At 44.3% G+C, this 19,340-nt stretch overlaps 2 protein-coding genes across 2 annotated transcripts in view; both read left to right on the forward strand.

Moving 5' to 3' along the window:
* The window catches only part of LOC109484075 (protein SMG8-like), a 14,715-nt gene extending 4,728 nt beyond the window's left edge, over positions 1-9,987 (forward strand). The window contains exons 7-18 of the mRNA XM_019787287.1: positions 137-397; positions 1,292-1,426; positions 1,728-1,898; positions 2,523-2,678; positions 3,519-3,674; positions 3,785-3,893; positions 5,771-5,896; positions 6,458-6,567; positions 7,426-7,549; positions 8,054-8,226; positions 8,577-8,674; positions 9,594-9,987. Coding sequence (XP_019642846.1) covers positions 137-397; positions 1,292-1,426; positions 1,728-1,898; positions 2,523-2,678; positions 3,519-3,674; positions 3,785-3,893; positions 5,771-5,896; positions 6,458-6,567; positions 7,426-7,549; positions 8,054-8,226; positions 8,577-8,674; positions 9,594-9,900 — 1,926 coding nt within the window. The 3' untranslated portion in view covers positions 9,901-9,987. The remainder of the gene's footprint in view (positions 1-136; positions 398-1,291; positions 1,427-1,727; positions 1,899-2,522; positions 2,679-3,518; positions 3,675-3,784; positions 3,894-5,770; positions 5,897-6,457; positions 6,568-7,425; positions 7,550-8,053; positions 8,227-8,576; positions 8,675-9,593) is intronic.
* Positions 9,988-11,622: 1,635 nt separating this feature from the next.
* LOC109484003 (carboxypeptidase N catalytic chain-like) lies at positions 11,623-18,305 on the forward strand. The gene is made up of 8 exons (XM_019787159.1): positions 11,623-11,891; positions 13,801-13,997; positions 14,493-14,651; positions 15,518-15,633; positions 15,942-16,117; positions 16,899-17,038; positions 17,468-17,567; positions 17,988-18,305. The coding sequence occupies exons 1-8, from the start codon at positions 11,666-11,668 to the stop codon at positions 18,218-18,220; spliced, it is 1,347 nt and encodes a 448-aa protein (XP_019642718.1). The 5' UTR covers positions 11,623-11,665; the 3' UTR covers positions 18,221-18,305.
* The last annotated feature ends 1,035 nt before the right edge of the window (positions 18,306-19,340 follow it).

The raw sequence follows: 19,340 nt of genomic DNA on the forward strand, positions 1-19,340 counted from the left end.
ACACACACACACTATCTTTCTGCCGGAAAAACCCACCAGCGCTGACGACTCCCTGCTGGGCTTCAGATCGCCAAATGCACCTTGAATAAAGCCATGAAGTATTCATAACTTGTTACTATTATTCTTATTACACCAGATGTCGAGGCGGACAAATCAGTCCACTACCATCAACCCTCCCAGTATCCTCCTGCCTGCAAAACCCACCGGTGCGGACGACTCTCTGCTGGGTTTCCTGTGGCAGCATGTGGAGCTGGTGCTCAGCGGGAAAGGGTTCGATGACAGCGTCGGGAGAAACCCGCAACCGTCGCACTTCGAGCTCCCAACCTGCGGGAAGTGGCTGACTGTGTGCAACGTGCTGTACGAACTTCTCCTGACGGAATCCGGGCAGAATGCAAAGGTTTGTTGGCATGAAAGTTCATCTGAGTTGGTAAAATACACGACGAAAATTAAACAGTTCTCCAACTCAACAACGAAAATGACTCACCAGAAATTTTCGACTGATTCGCTCAGTCTTCATCAGCTTTATGACCCAAATGCTATAGACACGTGAAATGCCGTCAGCAAATGTTTGTTTTGTTTTATTTCTTAGCACATAGTATATAGATAACATAATAAAGAAAAAAAGACAAACAGTGTGCAGGAGGCGGAGGGAAGCCTAGTAGGCTTATACTGAGCCTGCCTCCTTAATAAATGATACATAATATATACTATAATGAAAGAAGATAAGGAAGTGGCTGACTGTGTGCAACGTGCTGTATGAACTGCTATTGACAGATTCCGGGCAGAACGCGAAGGTTGTACCTTGTGTGCTGATGCTATTGTCTAAAACCTATCTAGTGGTTTTTTGACAAAATATTTATACATAAACACACGACGAAAGTTCAGCTATGCTGGGGAGCTTTCGAGACGTACTCTGTCTCTTCATCAACTTGATTCTAGTGGTGTTATGATGTTATTCATCTCTGTTAATACTGATTATGTTTACTGAAAGAAAAGATTATTGTTTTTGCTCAGTTTCTTCTTCTTCTCTAAACCAATAAGGTCAATGACCTGAACCAGATGTCTGTCACCATGGTAACTAGTGTTGGGTTACATCATGTTGCAATTTTATAGCAGGAGGGATTTAGACTCCTCCTATTTGTTGTGGTAAGCTTTTGTATGACATATGTAAGAATTTATGCTAACTCTATCTATTTGTAATAATGGGCGGATAATGTTGTAAATATACAACATATTTCATGCACTTCACTTTGACATGCCAGTTGATAATCAATAAATCTGAATTTGAAAGGTTGAGAGCAGTCTGGAGAGCATGGGCAGCTGCCTGGATGTGGAGACTAAGTTCTCGGATAGTCGCTGCAGTAAGGTCCTGCCGCTGGCCAGCAGTGCCTACCAGAACAACCTTCCCTCACACTACACCAGCAAGGTATTGGTATTGTATTTATATTTAGGCCACACCAAGTAATTTTTATGGGACATACTCTGGACACCCTAAATCTAGTGCGAAAAACTCAAAATGACTAGATTTGAAATATACTAAGGGATGACAAATGTTAGGACACACATTGAATGAGAGAACACAGAGTAACAACCAACAAGACTTAGTCTTTTATTCGTCATGAAAACAGCAATAAATCAGTGGAACAGCAGTTGTCTTCCTGCCCTGTTTCCTTCCTTTAAGATTGTTTCTTTCCTTTAATCATATCTTTATGTATTTCCATTGTAAGGTTCACAACAACCAGCTAGGGCAGGCGCTGAAGGTGTTTAAGCAGCACGCGCGCGGGCCGGCGTATGATCACTACGTACTGCAGCTGCAGGAGGACTGCGAGAAGTTCTGGGCTAACGGGCGTCAGCTGTGCGAAGAGAGAAGCCTCACGGGACAGCACTGTGTGCATCCGGTCAGTCAAATACCTGCTGTACATTTAGTCTCTACCAGGCACTGCGGGTCGCTGGAAAAATAGTAGAAATTGGTCAAAATAAAGGTAATACTGTACCAGGGAGGTTAACCAGCCAGAGGGGGTACATTTTGCTACCCATGGTACATTTGTACTATTTTTTCAGCGATCCGGGGTTCCTTGTAGAGGCTTCAGTACATTGCAAATTGCCTTGAAAAAGGAGATTCTCGAGGAAAAAAGATATTTGTGTTGCATTGGTTTGTGTGAGCACTGTGTGCATCCGGTGAGTTACTGTTGTATCCAGAGCCGTGCCTCTCTAGTCTTGTGCCTGAATGGGTTAGGGTTAGGATCAGGCTCGGTTCCAGATAGTCTCCACATATCCAAGAACTCAGGTTTTCCCCAGGCACGGTTCTGGTTCTGGATACTCATGGACTATCAAGAACCGTGCCTATCTAGTTCAATGCCTGAATGGGAAAATAGTCCTGAACTATACATGCACAATATACAAGCTATTCCATTGTTGTGACCTATACCTTACCCAGCGGGTATGTATGTATGTACAATAAAGCTTCATTCATACATTCATTTGACCTGTTGTGCTAAGCCTGTACTCTCTGCCCTGTGCAGTTCCACACGCTGCCGAAACCCGGCCAGCCGTCCGACCCGGAGCCAACGGACAGCCAGGTGGTTCCCTGCATGCCCCACAACAGCCGGGCGCGCTCCCTGTGTGCCTGCAACTGTGGACGCAAACAGGCCCAGAGGGACGATCCCTTCGATGTCAAAGTACGGTTCCTCTTTGTATTATACACCAATGTGTAGTATATATAGTTATGCTGTATGCTTCTTGGCAAATCAGTCAAATCTGTATCTGTATCTGTATAGCCGGTATAACCGCCTTTTGGCGTAACACACCAGCTTCGTAATCAGTTACACTGAGGAGTACATAGACTACCTTGCCATGAGTATTATTCTGTCTCAGCTGTCAAAATGTTTGGCATTGGCAAATTTGTCAAACTGCCAAAAAATAATGCATACATGATATCAAGTTTATTTACACTTACATGTACCTTCATGAGGACAGGTTAAGTAATAGAAATATCTTGCATTCAATTCTCCCGAAGAAAATCAAGATTTGTTTAAAGTTAAAATTTTGGTCCAACACAAAAAAGTTCTCTCACCTAGAGCTTTCGACCAGTCACTCTGGTCTTCCTCAGTAGACTGACCCATCGTCTACCAGATACCTTTGACCCAGTGTTGACGTCACATTTCAAAGAAGCCATGTGACAAGCTTCACTGGGTCAGTCTACTGAGGAAGAACAGAGTGACTGGTCGAAAGCTGTAGGTGAGAGAACTTTTTTGTGTTGGACCAAAAGTTTTAACTCTTCATCTTCATCTTTGCCGGGGCTCAAAGGTGTTATGTGAGCCCCGGCTACACCCCCATATAGCCCCTGATGGGGCACTTTAGGGGGGGGGGCCTTGGTCTAAGGCGGGCAGGCCTCCAGCCTGGCCCGGAAGGACTCAACGGTGGGAGCCATAACTACTGGGCCAGGCTCTAAACATGTAACTACCAACACAGATGACCTTTCATGATAGTAAATTCAAGATTTGTTCCTTCTTCTCCAGGCAGCGAACCATGACTTCTTCAGCCTGATGGAGGAAAAGTGCTGCTCCAGTTTAGAGCACATCTCGTTCCCAGTGTTCCAGCGGCAGCCACAGGGCACGCCTGGTGAGGAGGCAAACCCCCCAGAGGAGGAACCACCTCCAACACTCCAGCCTGAGGTAGCTTTATGTTTTACCTTTGCAGTAAGAAACGTTGTAGGAAAACATATTATTAATCAAGTATTGTTTATGATTATGTTACAAAAATTTACAAATTGTGTACATCTCAGCCAGAGGTGTCGATGAAGGCTGATCCAGAGCCGAGCAAGAGGAAAGACTCGGTCCTGTCATCTGCAACCACCACTGCCAGCGGAGGCCTCAGTCTGGCTCTCAGCTTAGGTAGGAAACACTTGGGTCATGGACTTTATTTTATCCAACAGTACATGTATGTGTGCTCTATGAGGTGTAGAGCAAGGCATCTGGAGGATTCACTGCTTAGTGCTCCACCATTGTTATGAAATAAAGACTAAGCTTTAACTTCCAACACTTAGATTACAGAATTGGGACTTACCCAAATTTTCGGTTGACTCCATCAACCCTATTTACGGAATGGACCCGTCTACTCTTGGAACGTGACGTCAGAGACACGTGACCGTAGTAGCGGGTCATACGTGTCAGATAACTTGTGTCGCACCCCGTCTCTGTTAATTGTAGGTCTGTGAGCTCTTATGTAGACCGCCTCCTTCACTCCTCTTGCAAAGAAGGTCACGTGTCTCTGACGTCACGTTCCAAGAGTAGACGGGTCCATTCCGTGAACAAGGTTGATGGAGTCAACCAAAAATTTGGGTAATTCCTAGTTCTGTAATCTAAGTGTCGGAAGTTAAAGCTTAGTCTTTATTTCATAATGACTTGTACCAACACAGATGAACTTTCATGCTATGAATTGTTGTTGTTACAATTTGATTAGCTTTGTGTGAATCATTTACAGTGTTGCATGGTGGTAAAGATATATGGTATAGTCTCTAAAAAGAAATTTTCATGTTAAAGATAGGTGTACCAACTCCTGAAAATTACACAATGTGTCTTTTGCTGTTTCCATGTATACAACAACTTACATAATTTTCAGTCTGCACTGGAGCAAAGGTCTTAATGATATGTCAATTTGTGATCATGCGACAGCCTATGACGCATGTGACCGGGACCTTAAGAAATCCGAATGCTCCATGTTTTGCAACATTCAGCTGTCTTAATACCAAAAAAAATGTTTTAGATCCTATAAATGTTGGCGGTTGGTTTTGTCCCAGCATGCTTGAAAATTGTACGCAATCAAAATCTGTCTTAGACACGTCAGTTTGTGAATGTACAACGTATATGACCGGCTCTAAAGGAAATCTAGGTGCTCCGTGTTTTGACGTGCATGTGGGTATTGCGTGTTCAGGTGTCCAGGTCAGTCCTGTGGTAGCGATATATTACCAAATATTACCAACTCAGATGAACTTTCATGCTACGTTAGTTTGTACGACAGCCATATGAGGTATGTATCCAGGCCCTAGTAAAGCTAGCTCCGTGTTTTGACGTGCATGTGGGTATTGCGTGTCCAGGTCAGTCCGGAGGGAGCGACATGTACATGTTTGAAAAATCCCGATGCCTGTGCTACATGTACATGTTTTAAATTGCATGCGTTGTGTATGTTCGTAGCCTCCTTCGCAGTCTTGTTAGCCGCGAGGGTCGATTTGCTGCCGAGGGAGTTTTGCCACGGAGAGAAGGTTTCGCGCTCCAACAAGACTGCTTCCAGTCAGGGACTAAAAAGGGTTTTCGGGAATGGTTGGCGTTCTACCGACGGGTTGATCGGCAACCGCTAGAAAGTTACAAGTTTTGGCTTGTCGAGCAACGGGGCGTGAACACCTCCCTACCCTGGTGGCGTTTATTGCGGGAAGTTCACACATCCATGCCAATCGCTCCTAAGTGTTTTTTGATAGCCCTTTTTAGTCGCCCACTGGAAGCAGTCTTGTTGGAGCGTGAAACCTTCTCTCCGTGGCAAAAACTCCCTCGGCAGCAAATCGTCCCTCGCGGCCGCATATTACTCGCGTTGCTCAGAGAAAAAATAACGCTGACGCCCAACAAGACTGCGAAGGAGGCTTGTGTGTTCAGGTGTCCAGGTCAGGCTGGTTGGTGTCTCTATGATATCAGGCTGGGAATTATCTAATGACGTATGTACGTGGTAAAGGCACATGCACATGTTTTAACTTGCATGCGGGGTGTGTCCGGGTGTCCAGGTCAGTCCGGAGGGAGCGACATGTTTGTGAGCATGCTGCATGCTGACCAGAACTCGGACAGCCTGGCAGCCGTGGGCATGGACGGCATGATGGCTGCCGACAACCAACAACAGGAGGCCGAGGCTGGTCGGTGTACAACACATAGTTACCTAATATACATCATAAAAACATATAGATTATACCTACAGATTATACCTACAGATTATACCTATAGATTATGCCTATAGATTATAGATTATACCTATAGATTATAGATTATACCTATAGATTATAGATTATACCTATAGATTATACCTATAGATTATACCTGGAAATACCTAGTTTTAATGTAATGTTATGTAATTATGATTTTATGTACAACTTTGAAAAGGTGTCCTAACATGAACACCTGTTCCACCTTACTAGGAAGAGTAAGGATGTCCTACTACATTACTGCACTGTATATTATGTACATGTAACTATAACTATAAAAAGAACTGAATTACTGATTTTAACCGATAGCAGAATAGAAACAATATCAGAGACAAATTAATACAAATCATTTACATTCAGTAAAGGTGGCTGATTTTTTCACCTCACAGAGAAGACAGCCCAGATATAGATTCACAGTAGTCAGACAAACAAATATGAATCATGTACATTCAGTGAACGTAATTAATTTTTCTCTGTAACATTACACTTTTACAGAGAAGACAGCCCAGCTGGTGCGTCAGCCGTCAGTGACAGAGTCTCTCCCCGGCATGCTGCACTCGGACTGCCCACCGGGGGTCCTGCCCAAGTACTCCTCCTGGGAGCTGGTGGGTAGTAAATAAACTCTGGTCTCTTAGCATCTATATGTCACATACTACAAATTGATTTATTAAGATGCCCTTTAGCCCCATGGCTAATCTTCCAGGGCTTTTTAGACAAGACAATGCAATACATGAAACAGATATACACAAAGCACAGATTACATACCTTCGCAATAGGAAAACATATCAACACATCATAAGGTCAATGACCTGGACTAGACGTCTGTCACCATGGTAACTAGCATTGTAGCAGCCACAGGGCACTCCCGGTGAGGAGGCAGCACCCGTGCCCAAGGAGGACCCTTGGTAGTAAATATAGAATACCACACGGTGTATTCTGTATTGCCGACCGATTATGATTAAGTATTTTTTTGTTATTTCTTTGATTTGTATATATGATTTATTACTATCATGTTCAAGTACTTTATTATTTATGATCTACTATTCCTAAGTTTGTATTATTTGGAGTTTGACCTCTGACATCTCACCCCTGACAGACCTTGTATTTTGATTTATGATTTCACTGTTACATTTAATTACTATCATTTTATATTACCTTATTTTCTGCATGGGCTCCCTTGGAAATCAGCCCCAAGGGGCTGAAGGGACCACCCATATGTCTTGAAGATGGATAAATAAATAAAAATAAATAATATAAATCGCCCGAGGTACCAGCCCGACCGCGGGTCAGATCGTCCAAAGGCTTGAGGGCGATCTGACTCACGGGAGGGCTGGGACCAAGGGTGATGCGGATGTCTTTTTAGTTGTCCCAGCCTAAATTTTAGTGGTCATTGGCCATTGGACAACCTTTAATTTTGAGCCCTGTGCTAATTATCATACTCAAAAAAGTCATGACCGTTACAGGTTTGTCTGGGCCCGGCCGGGCAGTACTACCCGAGTCTGGGGCTGGAGCAGCCGGGGTTCATACACGGCAGCAACTTACTACTGGCCTGGGACATCCCCATCCACACTGAACGGCCTCAGCAAGGTGGGACCTATACCTGCACAGCCGGTATAACCGCCCTTCAGCATAACACACCAGCTTCTGTATCTGTATAGCCGGTATAACACACCAGCTTCTGTATCTGTATAGCCGGTATAACTGTCCTTCGGCGAAATACACCAGCTTCTGTATCTGTACAGCCAGTATTACCGCCATTCAGCGTAACTCACCAGCTTTGGACACGGTTCTGGATAGTCTCATCAGCATATTCAAGAACATAGATTTTCTCCATGCACAGTTCTGGATACATGTAGACTATCAGGCACGGTTCTGGATACATACAGACCAGGAATTTCTGTGATGCTGGCACTGCTGACCACTTTAAATTAGTATTTCTGGTAGGAGAAGGATAAAGTATTAGTAATTCAAATCTTGTATGTTTGTTGTAGGAGACCTGGAATTTCTGTGATACTGGCACTGCTATGGCCAACTTGGTATTTCTGGTAGGAGAAGCATTTATGTAATTCAAATCTCGTATGTCTGTTGTAGGAGACCAAGCCTGGCCAGCGCCAGGCGAGTCCCAGACTGTACGACGGTCAATTCCTCACGGCGGCAAGCCGCGCCGGGGAGCCAAGGACTCCGACTCCTTCGTACGCGTGTACGTCGGCTACGAGTACGAATGCGCCCGCGGACACCGCTTCCTCTGCAGCGGCCCGGACAAGGTGAGGTTTTTTCTTAATTTCTTTGCAACATTTGACAAATGCATCTTTTACATCAAATCTCTCCTTGAATTTCAAACAGTGCAACACTTCCTATGTATGAATCAGATTTGTATACATGTATACAGATTGCATACTTAGCAAGTAGTATTGATTGTTTCAAACCTGATAATGAGTGAGTGTGTACTAAAATGTGTTGTCAACCTATTATTACATTGTGTATGGCTTATGATATACTTGATAATCTATCGTTTTGCCAGTTCTAACCACAGAGGTTTGACAGTCTTACATTCATACATAGTGTTCAACATAACAAGTGAACTGCATTAACATGACTGCCATTCCCTGCCCAGGTGATGAAGACCTCCACATCCGGAGCTGTGAAAGAAACGGCGCTGAAGCTGCTGAGCATGGACATGCCTCTGTACTTCCCCTGCCCCTGTCCCTCCAGGTCAGATTCACATGTACTACATCTCGGTATACAATAATATCAATTGCAAGAAGAATTGTACATTGTGAGCATTTCAATTATCCATGAAAGTGTACGCACAGTGGGGAAACTGCAAGGTGAGAGACACAAGAATGCACCTTCAGCACAAGGACAGAAAGTGTACGCACAGTGTACGCACAGTGGGGAAACTGCAAGGTGAGAGACACAAGAATGCACCTTCAGCACAAGGACAGACCAACAAAAAAAGACAGATATAGACATAAAGTGTTGTTGTTGTACTAGAGATACAGGTTTAGTGAGTTTTTCTGTGAGTGTGTAAATGATCCATGAAGCGCACGTACATTGTGACAACTGGAAGAAAAAGGGTCCCAAGGATGTGTGTTCAGCACCAAGGACAGACCAACACAAAACAAAAGCAGATACAATGTATAGATATTGTTGTTGTACTACTTCTGAATGCACATCTGAATGCATGACCAGTTCCAGCTGTACAATTTTCCATTTTCCGCAGAGGTGCTAAGCCCCACCTGGGCCATCTGGTGCGAGTGTTCCTCACCACCACAGACCCCTGTACAGATAGAGACATTTCTATTGTTTCACTAATTAGAGACACAAATTTAGCCTGGTATAACTTAATACATGTCCCAAATGCATCACTATTCACAGCTGTACAATTTTATTGTATTTTATACTGGGATGTATGTGCATTATGATTAGGAAAATTGCAAGATTGTATGTGTGTTCAGTACCAAGGACAGACCAACACAAAAGCAGATACAAAAATTTTTGTTGTTGTACTAGTTAGAGACACTTGATACATTTGTATGAATACCTAACGATTTTATTATTAGTTAGAGGCAGTCTATAAATGTCCCAAAGCATGGATATTCACAGCTGTACAATTTTCCATTTTCCGCAGAGGTGCGAAGCCCCACCTTGGCCAGTTGATGCGAGTGTTCCTCACCACGCCGGACCCCCCTGTACAGATCCACCTGCACCCCCGGCTCCAGCCAGGACCCCCTCCCTGCCCAACCTTCTACCCCCAGGAAGAGGACATCCCCCTGCCCCCCTCGCGGCTCTGGGTGCTGCGTTTGCCGTTCGTGTACGTGGGAGAGGCCGGAGTGATCTCGCCTCCACGCGACTCACAGCCACTGCTCAGCTGTAAGGTGCTGAAGGGACTGCTCAAGGCAACTATTGTGGAGGAGGAAGAAGTTTTAGCTCACTAAAGAGCGACTCTTCTACTGGTCTTGACACACTGTGTACAGTATTTACAGGCTTGTTGTACCGGGGAAATTTCCCTGGCTCTTTCGACAAGCACAATGAACAGTGGGCCCATCCTAAGGACCCTGACCCTTTCCAGTATTGTGCATGCCGCTACTCAGCTGTAAGGTACTAAAGGGACTTCTCAAGGCAACTATTGGAAGAGGAATGATACAGCTTTGAAGTCTTCAGCCTTCTTGCCTTCAAATTGAAGTCGCATTGTGCTTAAGCCGACTTGAAACTACGTCCCTGAGGTGATTTGAGACTGATCCGGTTTCAATGTGACTTGAAGCATTCAGACTGGGTCACATGAATCCCGTTTAGGTGGATTTCGCCCTGAATGCGATTTTCAAGGCTTGAGAGTATGAACAGGGGCAAACAGATGCACTGTCCATAACCTACCAAACAGATAGTCACTAGGCCTTCATGATAAATAGCAGACATGTGAAGTAGAAGGAGTGATACAGCTTTGCCATTCCTGTACATAGGAGAGGCGGGAGTACTCACAGCCACTGCTCAGCTGTAAGGTGCTGAAGGGACTGCTCAAGGCAACTATTGTGGAGGAAGAGGAATGAAGAAAAAGAAAGAAAAGTGATCCAGTTTTAGTTCTCTGAAGAGCTACTCTGGTCGTGACAGAGAAGACAAGACTATGTACAGTATTTACAGGCTCATTGTACCCCGGAAATTCCCTGGCTCTTTCGACAAGCGCAATAAAAACAGTGGGCCCATCCTAAGGTCTGTGACCCTTTCCAGTATTGTGCATGAAACTATATATACTCAGCTGTAAGGTACTGAACAGACTGCTAAAGACCACCATTGTGAGGAGGAGGAATGAAAAAAAGGACATTTTAGCTCCCTGAAGAGCTAATCTTCCACTGGCCTTGACAGAGAAGACAGATGATATGTACAGTATTTACAGGTCCATCGTACATCCCAACTCTTGTTTGTATAGAAATAAATGCATAAATTAAAGTCAATCTGTTGGCATTTCCTCCAACGGAAGATAATTTCATGCTAATTATAATTGTTTGGTCCCAAGAAAAGACCAGTCACAGCTAAAAAAAAAAACATGTTTCCTTTCTTGCCCTTTTCTCTCTCTATGCACCTATAGCTTAAAATCATTAATGATAGAAGAACTATTGCTGATCTGCTGAGGGAACAGTATGGAAGTCGCAGGGAAGTGCAAAAATTAAGATTATTGTTGACTAAGAATTGCTCAGGACTGCTCAAGAGGAAAACGTTTCATGGTGAGCTAAAGGGAAGCTTGCCCAAATAAGTTGTACATTTAGAATAATAGCGTCGTTTCTGCAGCACCTGTTTCCATATCTTTATTTCTCATTCTATTTTCAGACTACGACATCCCTTATCATAACCTTCTCCATTTGTCCGTGAACTTTTGCCACAATGAAGCCTTAAAAACAAGAGTAAATTGAACTTTTTATGAGTATATATATATTGCCTGTTGGGTCATAAAATTTACGTACTTATTTGTAATACTTGACATGTCATATATTTTTTATTCTGAGATTTTTTTATTATGATATAAACGCTATCAAACAAGAATTCTTAAAAAGTAACTCATTTGCAAACAAAGTTTTGCCCTTACCCGCTACCGTGTGTGTCTATGTACGGAAATATCCTATCTCCGCACACCCAGCGGAGTATAAATAAAGGTCCAAGGGAACAGTTCAGTCTACACTTAGTGTACGGTAAACCGTAACAGAAGTTAGGATGATGTTCGCTTTTCTTCTCGCCGCATTGCCGGCGCTGGCTCTTGCCGAAGTGGACAGCAGTTTCGTGTTCCAGTACCACCGCTACCCCGCTCTGCAGAGCGCCATGCTCGCCGTCAACAATGACTGTCCGGACATCACCCGTCTGTACAGTATCGGGCAGAGCGTGCAGGGCCGTGAGCTGTGGGTCCTCGAGATCACCGACAACCCCGGACAGCACGAGCTCGGTGAAGTTTGCAATCATTGTCATGCAATTTATGACAATTAATTTTGATAACCGTGAGCTACCGCAATATTGCAATATAACAGCTGGTACGACGAAGGAGAGTTTTTATTATTTATCTCCCTCCATTGACGAGTGCTGGATTCTGTGCATTTCGCAAAAAAAAAAAATATCGACATCTTTTACAAGCGCAGGTAGCCTATTAAAGAGAACAGATTTATAATCTTCAACAGAGGACAAAAAGCAAACCTCAATCACAGACACGAATGCTTTGAGGTGATTCAAACGAAGAATGTATCATGTCAACGCAAGAATATCCGACAGTCGGGTCGCGTCGTGGGTCCTGACGATATCTAAAACACGTTAGAAGCGCTATCTAAAACACGTTTGAAGCGCTATCTAAAACACGTTAGAAGCGCTATCTAAAACACGTTTGAAGCGCTATCTAAAACACGTTAGAAGCGCTATCTAAAACACGTTAGAAGCGCTATCTAAAACACGTTTGAAGCGCTATCTAAAACACGTTTGAAGCGCTATCTAAAACACGTTTGAAGCGCTATCTAAAACACGTTTGAAGCGCTATCTAAAACACGTTTGAAGCGCTATCTAAAACACGTTTGAAGCGCTATCTAAAGCTAAGGTCCCAATTGGGAAAAGGGGCCCTGGCGGGTAGTTCCCGGGCTGTTTTTTACCACGCCGGGCACCCTGCGGCTACCGGGCTATTTTTTGGCCCGTCGGGGTCCCGATAAGAATTTAATTCTGAGTTAAATTCTACCCGGGCCCCGCTGACAACAAGATGCCGTCACAGAACCGTCAGAACACCGTCCGGTACCCCTCCGATTGTCCACCGGGACTAATTTGTTGCGTCACAGACGAGATGAACAGAATAAAGGTGACGTGCACTTCGTAAGACCAGGTGAAATGCGTGACGTCACAGATCATGTGATTACAGCAAAGGTGTTCACTTTGCTGGATGCGTGTCAGTTCGTCACCATGCCAAAGGCAAAGAGGACGGGGGTGTCGGACCCCACAGGGGTCACTACAAGGCATCGTCAGAGCATCTGCCGGGTATCTACCGGAGACCAATCAATGACGATGGCAAAATGTGTATCAGCAGGCCACCGAGTGCCCGCCGGGCAACCCCGGGACACCAGGGTAGCGCAAAGGCAACTTTTAATTGTGACCACGACAGCCGATGCCCGCCCGACTCTTGAACCCGGCCGGGACCAGCCGGGGCTACATCCCCGACGGGCACCGGCGTAATTGGGACCTTAGCTTAAAACACGTTTGAAGCGCTTGAGAAATCCAACAGGTGGTCATTGTGGTTACCTTGTACGTGCCGGAGAGATTAACAGTTACAAAGGCCTGTTGATATGTCTGATACAACATATGTTATGCAGCCATTCCCATAGACGAAATGGTCTTTATATTTTGGCAGCATATTTTGAAATTGTACCAATGTTAATTAGCACCCTTGCAATGTTGACATGTCTGTATTTTTTGAATCGTGCCTTCCGTACATAAATAATACACTTAGTTTACACACAGGACATTACACATTAAAATGTTTATACTTGCAGTAAAGTTAATTAAAATAATGTATTGGTGTAAATTAGCATCAGATTTGCTTATACGTTGCTCATATGATATGAACCAATGTCATCCGATACATCTACATGTAGGTCGGTATTATGACCAATACTACTTAATTTCCTGTATTTATTTACTTATATATTATGTTTAGTTATAAGTTATGTTATATCTGACTCTCTGTACCTTTTGAGTTGTTATGATTTTATAATTGTCGGTGTCTTATAAGCCCATATGGGCTGGGCAACGTATGGTCTCAATGACACGTAAATAAACATTCGTTCATTCATTCATTCATTCATTCGTTCATTCATTCATTCTAGGCGAGCCAGAGTTCAAGTACGTCGGCAACATGCACGGGAACGAGGTGCGCGGCCGTGAGTTGATCCTGCTCCTGGCGCAGTACCTGTGTGGGGAGTACAAGGCCGGGAACAGCCGCATCGTCAGTCTGGTCCAGAACACCCGCATCCATCTCATGCCCACCATGAACCCAGACGGATTTGAAGTCGCCGCCAACCAGGTTAGGTTATTTTGAAATAAAGACTAAGCTTTAACTTCCAACACTTAAATTACGGAATTGGGACTTACCCAAATTTTCGGTTGACTCCATCAACCTTGTTCACGGAATGGACCCGTCTACTCTTGGAACGTGACGTCAGAGACACGTGACCGTAGTGGCGGGTCATACGTGCCAGATAACTTGTGTCGCCCCCCGTCTCTGTTCAAGGTAGGTCTGTGAGCTCTTATGTAGACCGCCTCCTTTACTCCAGGTTAGGTTATATTTTAAATGTTAAAGAAATGACAATCATGATAATGATGATGAACGAAATGACAGGCCGTCCAAAAAAACAAAACAAAAAAAAATTTGCTTTGACCCTGTTTCACCTTTTCCCATTCCCAGAATGCATAGAGCTAGGGGTCGATATATGACATGCTGTCGGAATTTTTACCCCTGGGGCTATGCATCTTGGGTATGGTAAAACGGATTGAGGACTGGTTTTCTTCCCTCATGCAGGGTCCCGACGGTAACGACTGGACCACCGGTCGGGACAACATGCAGAAGATCGATCTGAACAGGAACTTCCCTGCGCTGAACAGCATTGCGTACAGTGGAGAGGCTTCCGGTATGAACCAGGACCACATCCCCATCCCGTCCTCCTACTGGTCCGGCAAGGTAATACTCTTTTTTTTTTAATTTTAAACATCAAAAAACATAAATACATACAAGATGACGCCGCACTCAAGTTCCGTGGAACTTATGTATGATGTATAACTTATATTTAAAGTTCCTTCGTACCTTCTTCCACGTAGAAGTTGTTGAAGTCGATTTCGAAAGGATTGCCATAGAAGGATTTACAGCTTAACGTGAAACATCGGTTCACGAAAAACTCAGGTAATCGAGAAGTGTTGTAACCGACCGATATGTCAAAGGCTTGCACTTGACGACACTTTTTCGAAGTCATTTTGGATATCACCACAAACTGATCATATAATATATCATATCATGTACGAATATAGACGTCATCAATGAAGTATGTAAGTATATTTCAAAATGTTTCAAAAAGAGAGAAGAAGCCATTAGACCTTAGATCTGTATCACTTTATATATATATATATATTTCTTTTTTAGCATTGTATACCTTAGACCCGATGTTAGCCCTTCTTTATCACTATTGTTGTAGTACTCTCTAATACGTTGTACTCTGTACATCTGTGCATTTATCCCCCCGGGGAATGAACATGCAATAAAGTTTCATTTCATTTCATTGATAATTTTGTATCCTAGGTACCATCCTGGTTAGTTTACGTCCGCTCCCACAGTTGGTGGGAGCGACTGTGGGAGCGGACGTAAACTAACCAGGATGGTACCCAGGCTAATAATTTTGAGGGGGGCTGAAGACATCCATGTCTTGTTTAGTGAGATGTGGGAGTTGTAAAAGGGCTCATTTACACAAGAAGCGATACATGGTGTATGAAGGACCGTGCAATTAAGTTGTTTGTTTGTTTGTTTGTTTGTTTGTTTGTTTGTTTGTTTGTCAGGTTGCCCCCGAGACAAGGGCGATGATCACATGGCTCCAGTCTTATCCCTTCGTTCTGTCCGCAAACATGCATGACGGTACAGTGGTCGCAAACTACCCATACGACAACGCCAAGAGGTAGAATTGTTCAATCAACAAGAGATTTACAAGTACACTTGACAATCAGTTTTAATCAACGATTCCGGAACTGAACATTTCTTTTACTTCAAGAGCTCATGATAAACATAAAAAGTCACTCAATTTGTCAACATTTGGTCTCCTCAATGACGTTACATGTCCTTGGTCAAAACGGAAGGGGAGTACACAACACGCCTAACATGAGTATAGATACAGTACTAAAATACTCAAAAAAGAAAACAACGTGAACATTTCAAGAGTTAGCGTTACAATATCTTCCTCCCTCACACTATGTATGAATATTCTAGGGGCGATTACGGTTACGCCGCTACCCCGGATGACACCCTGTGGATCAGCCTGGCCAGTACTTACGCGCAGGCGCACGGCACCATGGGTACCGTCGGCGGCGACTGTGGGTATGACTTTCATTTTGAGGACCAGGGAGGCATCACGAACGGAGCCGACTGGTACAGCCTGGAGGGAGGTAAGGACCCGGGCTGGGCGTCTTATCCCGTCATGTCATGTCATGTTTTTTAAGTCCTCAGCTTAGCAGCTGTACCGAAATAACATTTGCTATAAAGGTTGCTGACGGGAAGCGCTGAGGTAGGCGTTGACTTTACGTTTGAAGTTCGGAAGGTCCCTGGTGTTAACAATGTCCCGTGGGAGACAGTTCCACAGCTTGACTGTAGCACGGATGAATGTTCTTCTGTGGCAGGAGGATGACGACTTGACAGGTTCAAAGGCCGCTCTGTGTTGGGATGTAGATAGACGAGTTTCTCGGCGATGTACATAGGGCTCGGGTAGTAGGCTGGTCAGTAATGTAGGTGCATCTTGATGGTACATCCTCAAGATGCACCTTAGAGTCATGTCATGTCATGTCATGTCATGTCATGTTAAGGGTCAATGACACCGTTCTCATTTGTATCAAGCAGTTTCTGTGCCTAAACCTTAGAAATTTTATCAAAAATGTTAAAACATATATTAACACATATATTACAGTAAATGTCATAGTCTGTACCTTGCATAGTTGTTGTGACAATAAAATTTATGTATTCAGGTAAAATCGGGTACCAGCTAGCAGCTAGGGACGGGTCATAGCGACCGATCTTAAGTTCTTCAGTTTGACAGCTAGAAACAAGTAGAAATTGACTTCAATGGAGGTGAGTAGCTTGGCAGATCTCGAATATTTCTCGAGTCAATCAATCCAGTGATCTCAGTACAAAACGTGCACAAGACGGGATCTGAACTGCTTGTGACGTCCTCAGGAATGCAGGACTTCAACTACCTGCACACCAACTGTTACGAGCTGACTCTGGAGCTGGGCTGTGACAAGTACCCGCCTGAGTCCGAGCTCCGCATGGAGTGGAACAACAACAAGGAGGCCCTCCTCGCCTACATGGAACAGGTCAGCCGTAGCGGATCTGAACCAAAACGCTTTCTAGCTAGTCTCTACCAGATTAACTACGCTGGCTATATATAGGAGAATATTTGCCAGTGGAGTTTGGCCGCCTTGTAGGGTTGACTGGCCGCACAGGGAACGAAACTACCTCCCCGCGGCCGGACTCCCTTGGCCAATTTGATTATCTTTTTTGCCGAATTCTACGATCCGTATTCCCGTAGAAAGGCCTGGTGGAGGCTACTTTCTAGCGACATTTGAGTCGAAAATGACCGGCAATACGCCCAGAGTGCGTTGGTATTGGCGTGCCCCATGCGCTTAACCAGATTTTAAAAAAATCATAAGTTCAAAAACAAGCAAGCCTATCAAAAAAGCAACCAGTGTACGCCAATGCAAGCTATGGATCTTATAATGTCTCCTTGCATTTCCTTTGGATAGGTCCACATCGGAATCAAGGGTGTGGTCAGGGACACTAACGGAAATGGCGTTCCTGACGCCAAGATCATGGTGCAGGGTAACATCCATGGCGTCCATTCCGGTAAGTGCACTGTCATTCTCTTACTTGATCATACTTTCCGTCTTTTTAGCACTTCTACAGGTTTGTATATTATATTGGTCTTTGGACTTTTATTTTTTGTAACATGACTTTAGGCTCAAATCTGTTTTGTCTTGTACATGTAGATAGGAATGAGCCATCCTGTTCGACCTGCTCGGTTAGTCATAGTCTCTAGAGACTGACTGACATATATATACAGGTTTGTAGATGGTTCTCTAGTACAGGAGGGTAACATCACTGTCCTACTTTTCCTCAACAAGGTATTGCGGCGCTAGAAGTGCAATCTTCAGTGCAAACGTATTTTTCCATGGAAGCATTTTAGGAAAAAATAACTAGCATATGTATTAGTCAAGGTAAACAGGGCATGCTTCTAGTCGGCGGTATCTTGTCTCCCCTCTGCAGCTGCCGATGGTGACTACTGGCGCCTGCTGCTGCCGGGTACCTACAGCGTCAGCGTCACCAAGGGCCAGGCCACGCAGACCAAGTCCTGCACCGTGACCAGCGGCGCCGCCACCACCTGTGACTTCACGCTGGATGCCGCCGCCACCAGCGTGTCCGGCGGGACTGGAACCGGTACGGGAACCGGCACGGGGGGCACCAGCGATCCCTTCTGGTGGCTCACCCAGGACTGGTAAACCGGTGTCACCTGCAGAGCACGACTGGACATAAATGCCATCTAGCTGGATCAAATTTGTCAGTCAATGAATTAAAGACGATATTAAAAGATTGCTTACCTCCGTGAAGAATTTAGAAGTCGTGTGAATTTCTTGTCTTCATCGCAAACCGCCTGGAGATTTAGAAAACGACCTGGAGGACCATACGTTACAACACTACATTGAGTATGCTGAAATGCATGGTGTTCTACCATTCTGTGAGGTGACCCACGTGCACGCCTTCACGTTACATGCGTAACATACCGCTCAAGCTTTGTGATTTATTGGACCCGCGAAATCGGTCTATTGATCTTCTTGTAAATCATTGCGCAAGTTCCGCATTTTTTCTGACCCCAGGAGCGTGTGTCTCAAAGACAAGGAGCAAACATATTTCTATGTAAGTTGTGGCACATTTCTTTACCTTTAGAGTTGACCAAGAGGATTGTTGTGAAACGTACAGCGGACGTAAGAAGTCGCTCTCAATATGCAAAATAGCAGAAAAAATATTTAAAAGCTGATTATATAAAGAAAATACAAAATGCACGAATGTTTACCCCTAAGAGTAAGACCCCTGCCTCCGGTCATTTGTGGGCGATCCCTTGCTTACGTTGGTGACCAAAGAGCACTATTGACTCTTTATCACAACAGCACATTATAAGTACGTGCAACAATTTGCTTCTAGTACAAGTTGTTTATTCACCAGATGCTACTCATCAGTTGGTCTGGACAAGGATATTTTTCAAGTTCTTCGTTGGTGACACCTGAAAAGACGTCGCAAATCTTTCCTTAGTACCACCTGTTCTCGGTAAGGATTCGTCATTTTTCGTTGGAATAAAGGTTTCCCTAGTGCGGCTATTGATTCGATAACTTGTGCAACCAAAGCGGCCATTTTGAGGAAACGATATCAGAAAGTAACCTACAGTCCTTTTATACCCACATGTGGAAGTCAAGAAGGAAAGTTACCTCAGCTTTTCACTTTGTGATTCATACATTAATTCCTTCAAACTCTCACAGCTTTCTCCGTGGACTCTTCACCACCTCAGCTGTTAAAGGTATGTAATGAAATTTCAGGGCGGCAAAACAAATAGCTAGAGGCAGCAAT

The sequence above is a fragment of the Branchiostoma belcheri genome, unplaced genomic scaffold (assembly GCF_001625305.1).
Source record: "Branchiostoma belcheri isolate BF01 breed outbred unplaced genomic scaffold, Haploidv18h27 scaffold68, whole genome shotgun sequence".
NCBI lineage: Eukaryota > Metazoa > Chordata > Leptocardii > Amphioxiformes > Branchiostomatidae > Branchiostoma > Branchiostoma belcheri.

Coding starts and splice junctions, on each gene's coding strand:
- LOC109484003 (XM_019787159.1), top strand. CDS start 11,666: ATGATGTTCGCTTTTCTTCTCGCCGCATTGCCGGCGCTGGCTCTTGCC. Junction 11,892..13,800: donor CCCCGGACAGCACGAGCTCG/GTGAAGTTTGCA, acceptor CATTCATTCTAG/GCGAGCCAGAGTTCAAGTAC. Junction 17,568..17,987: donor CATCCATGGCGTCCATTCCG/GTAAGTGCACTG, acceptor TCCCCTCTGCAG/CTGCCGATGGTGACTACTGG.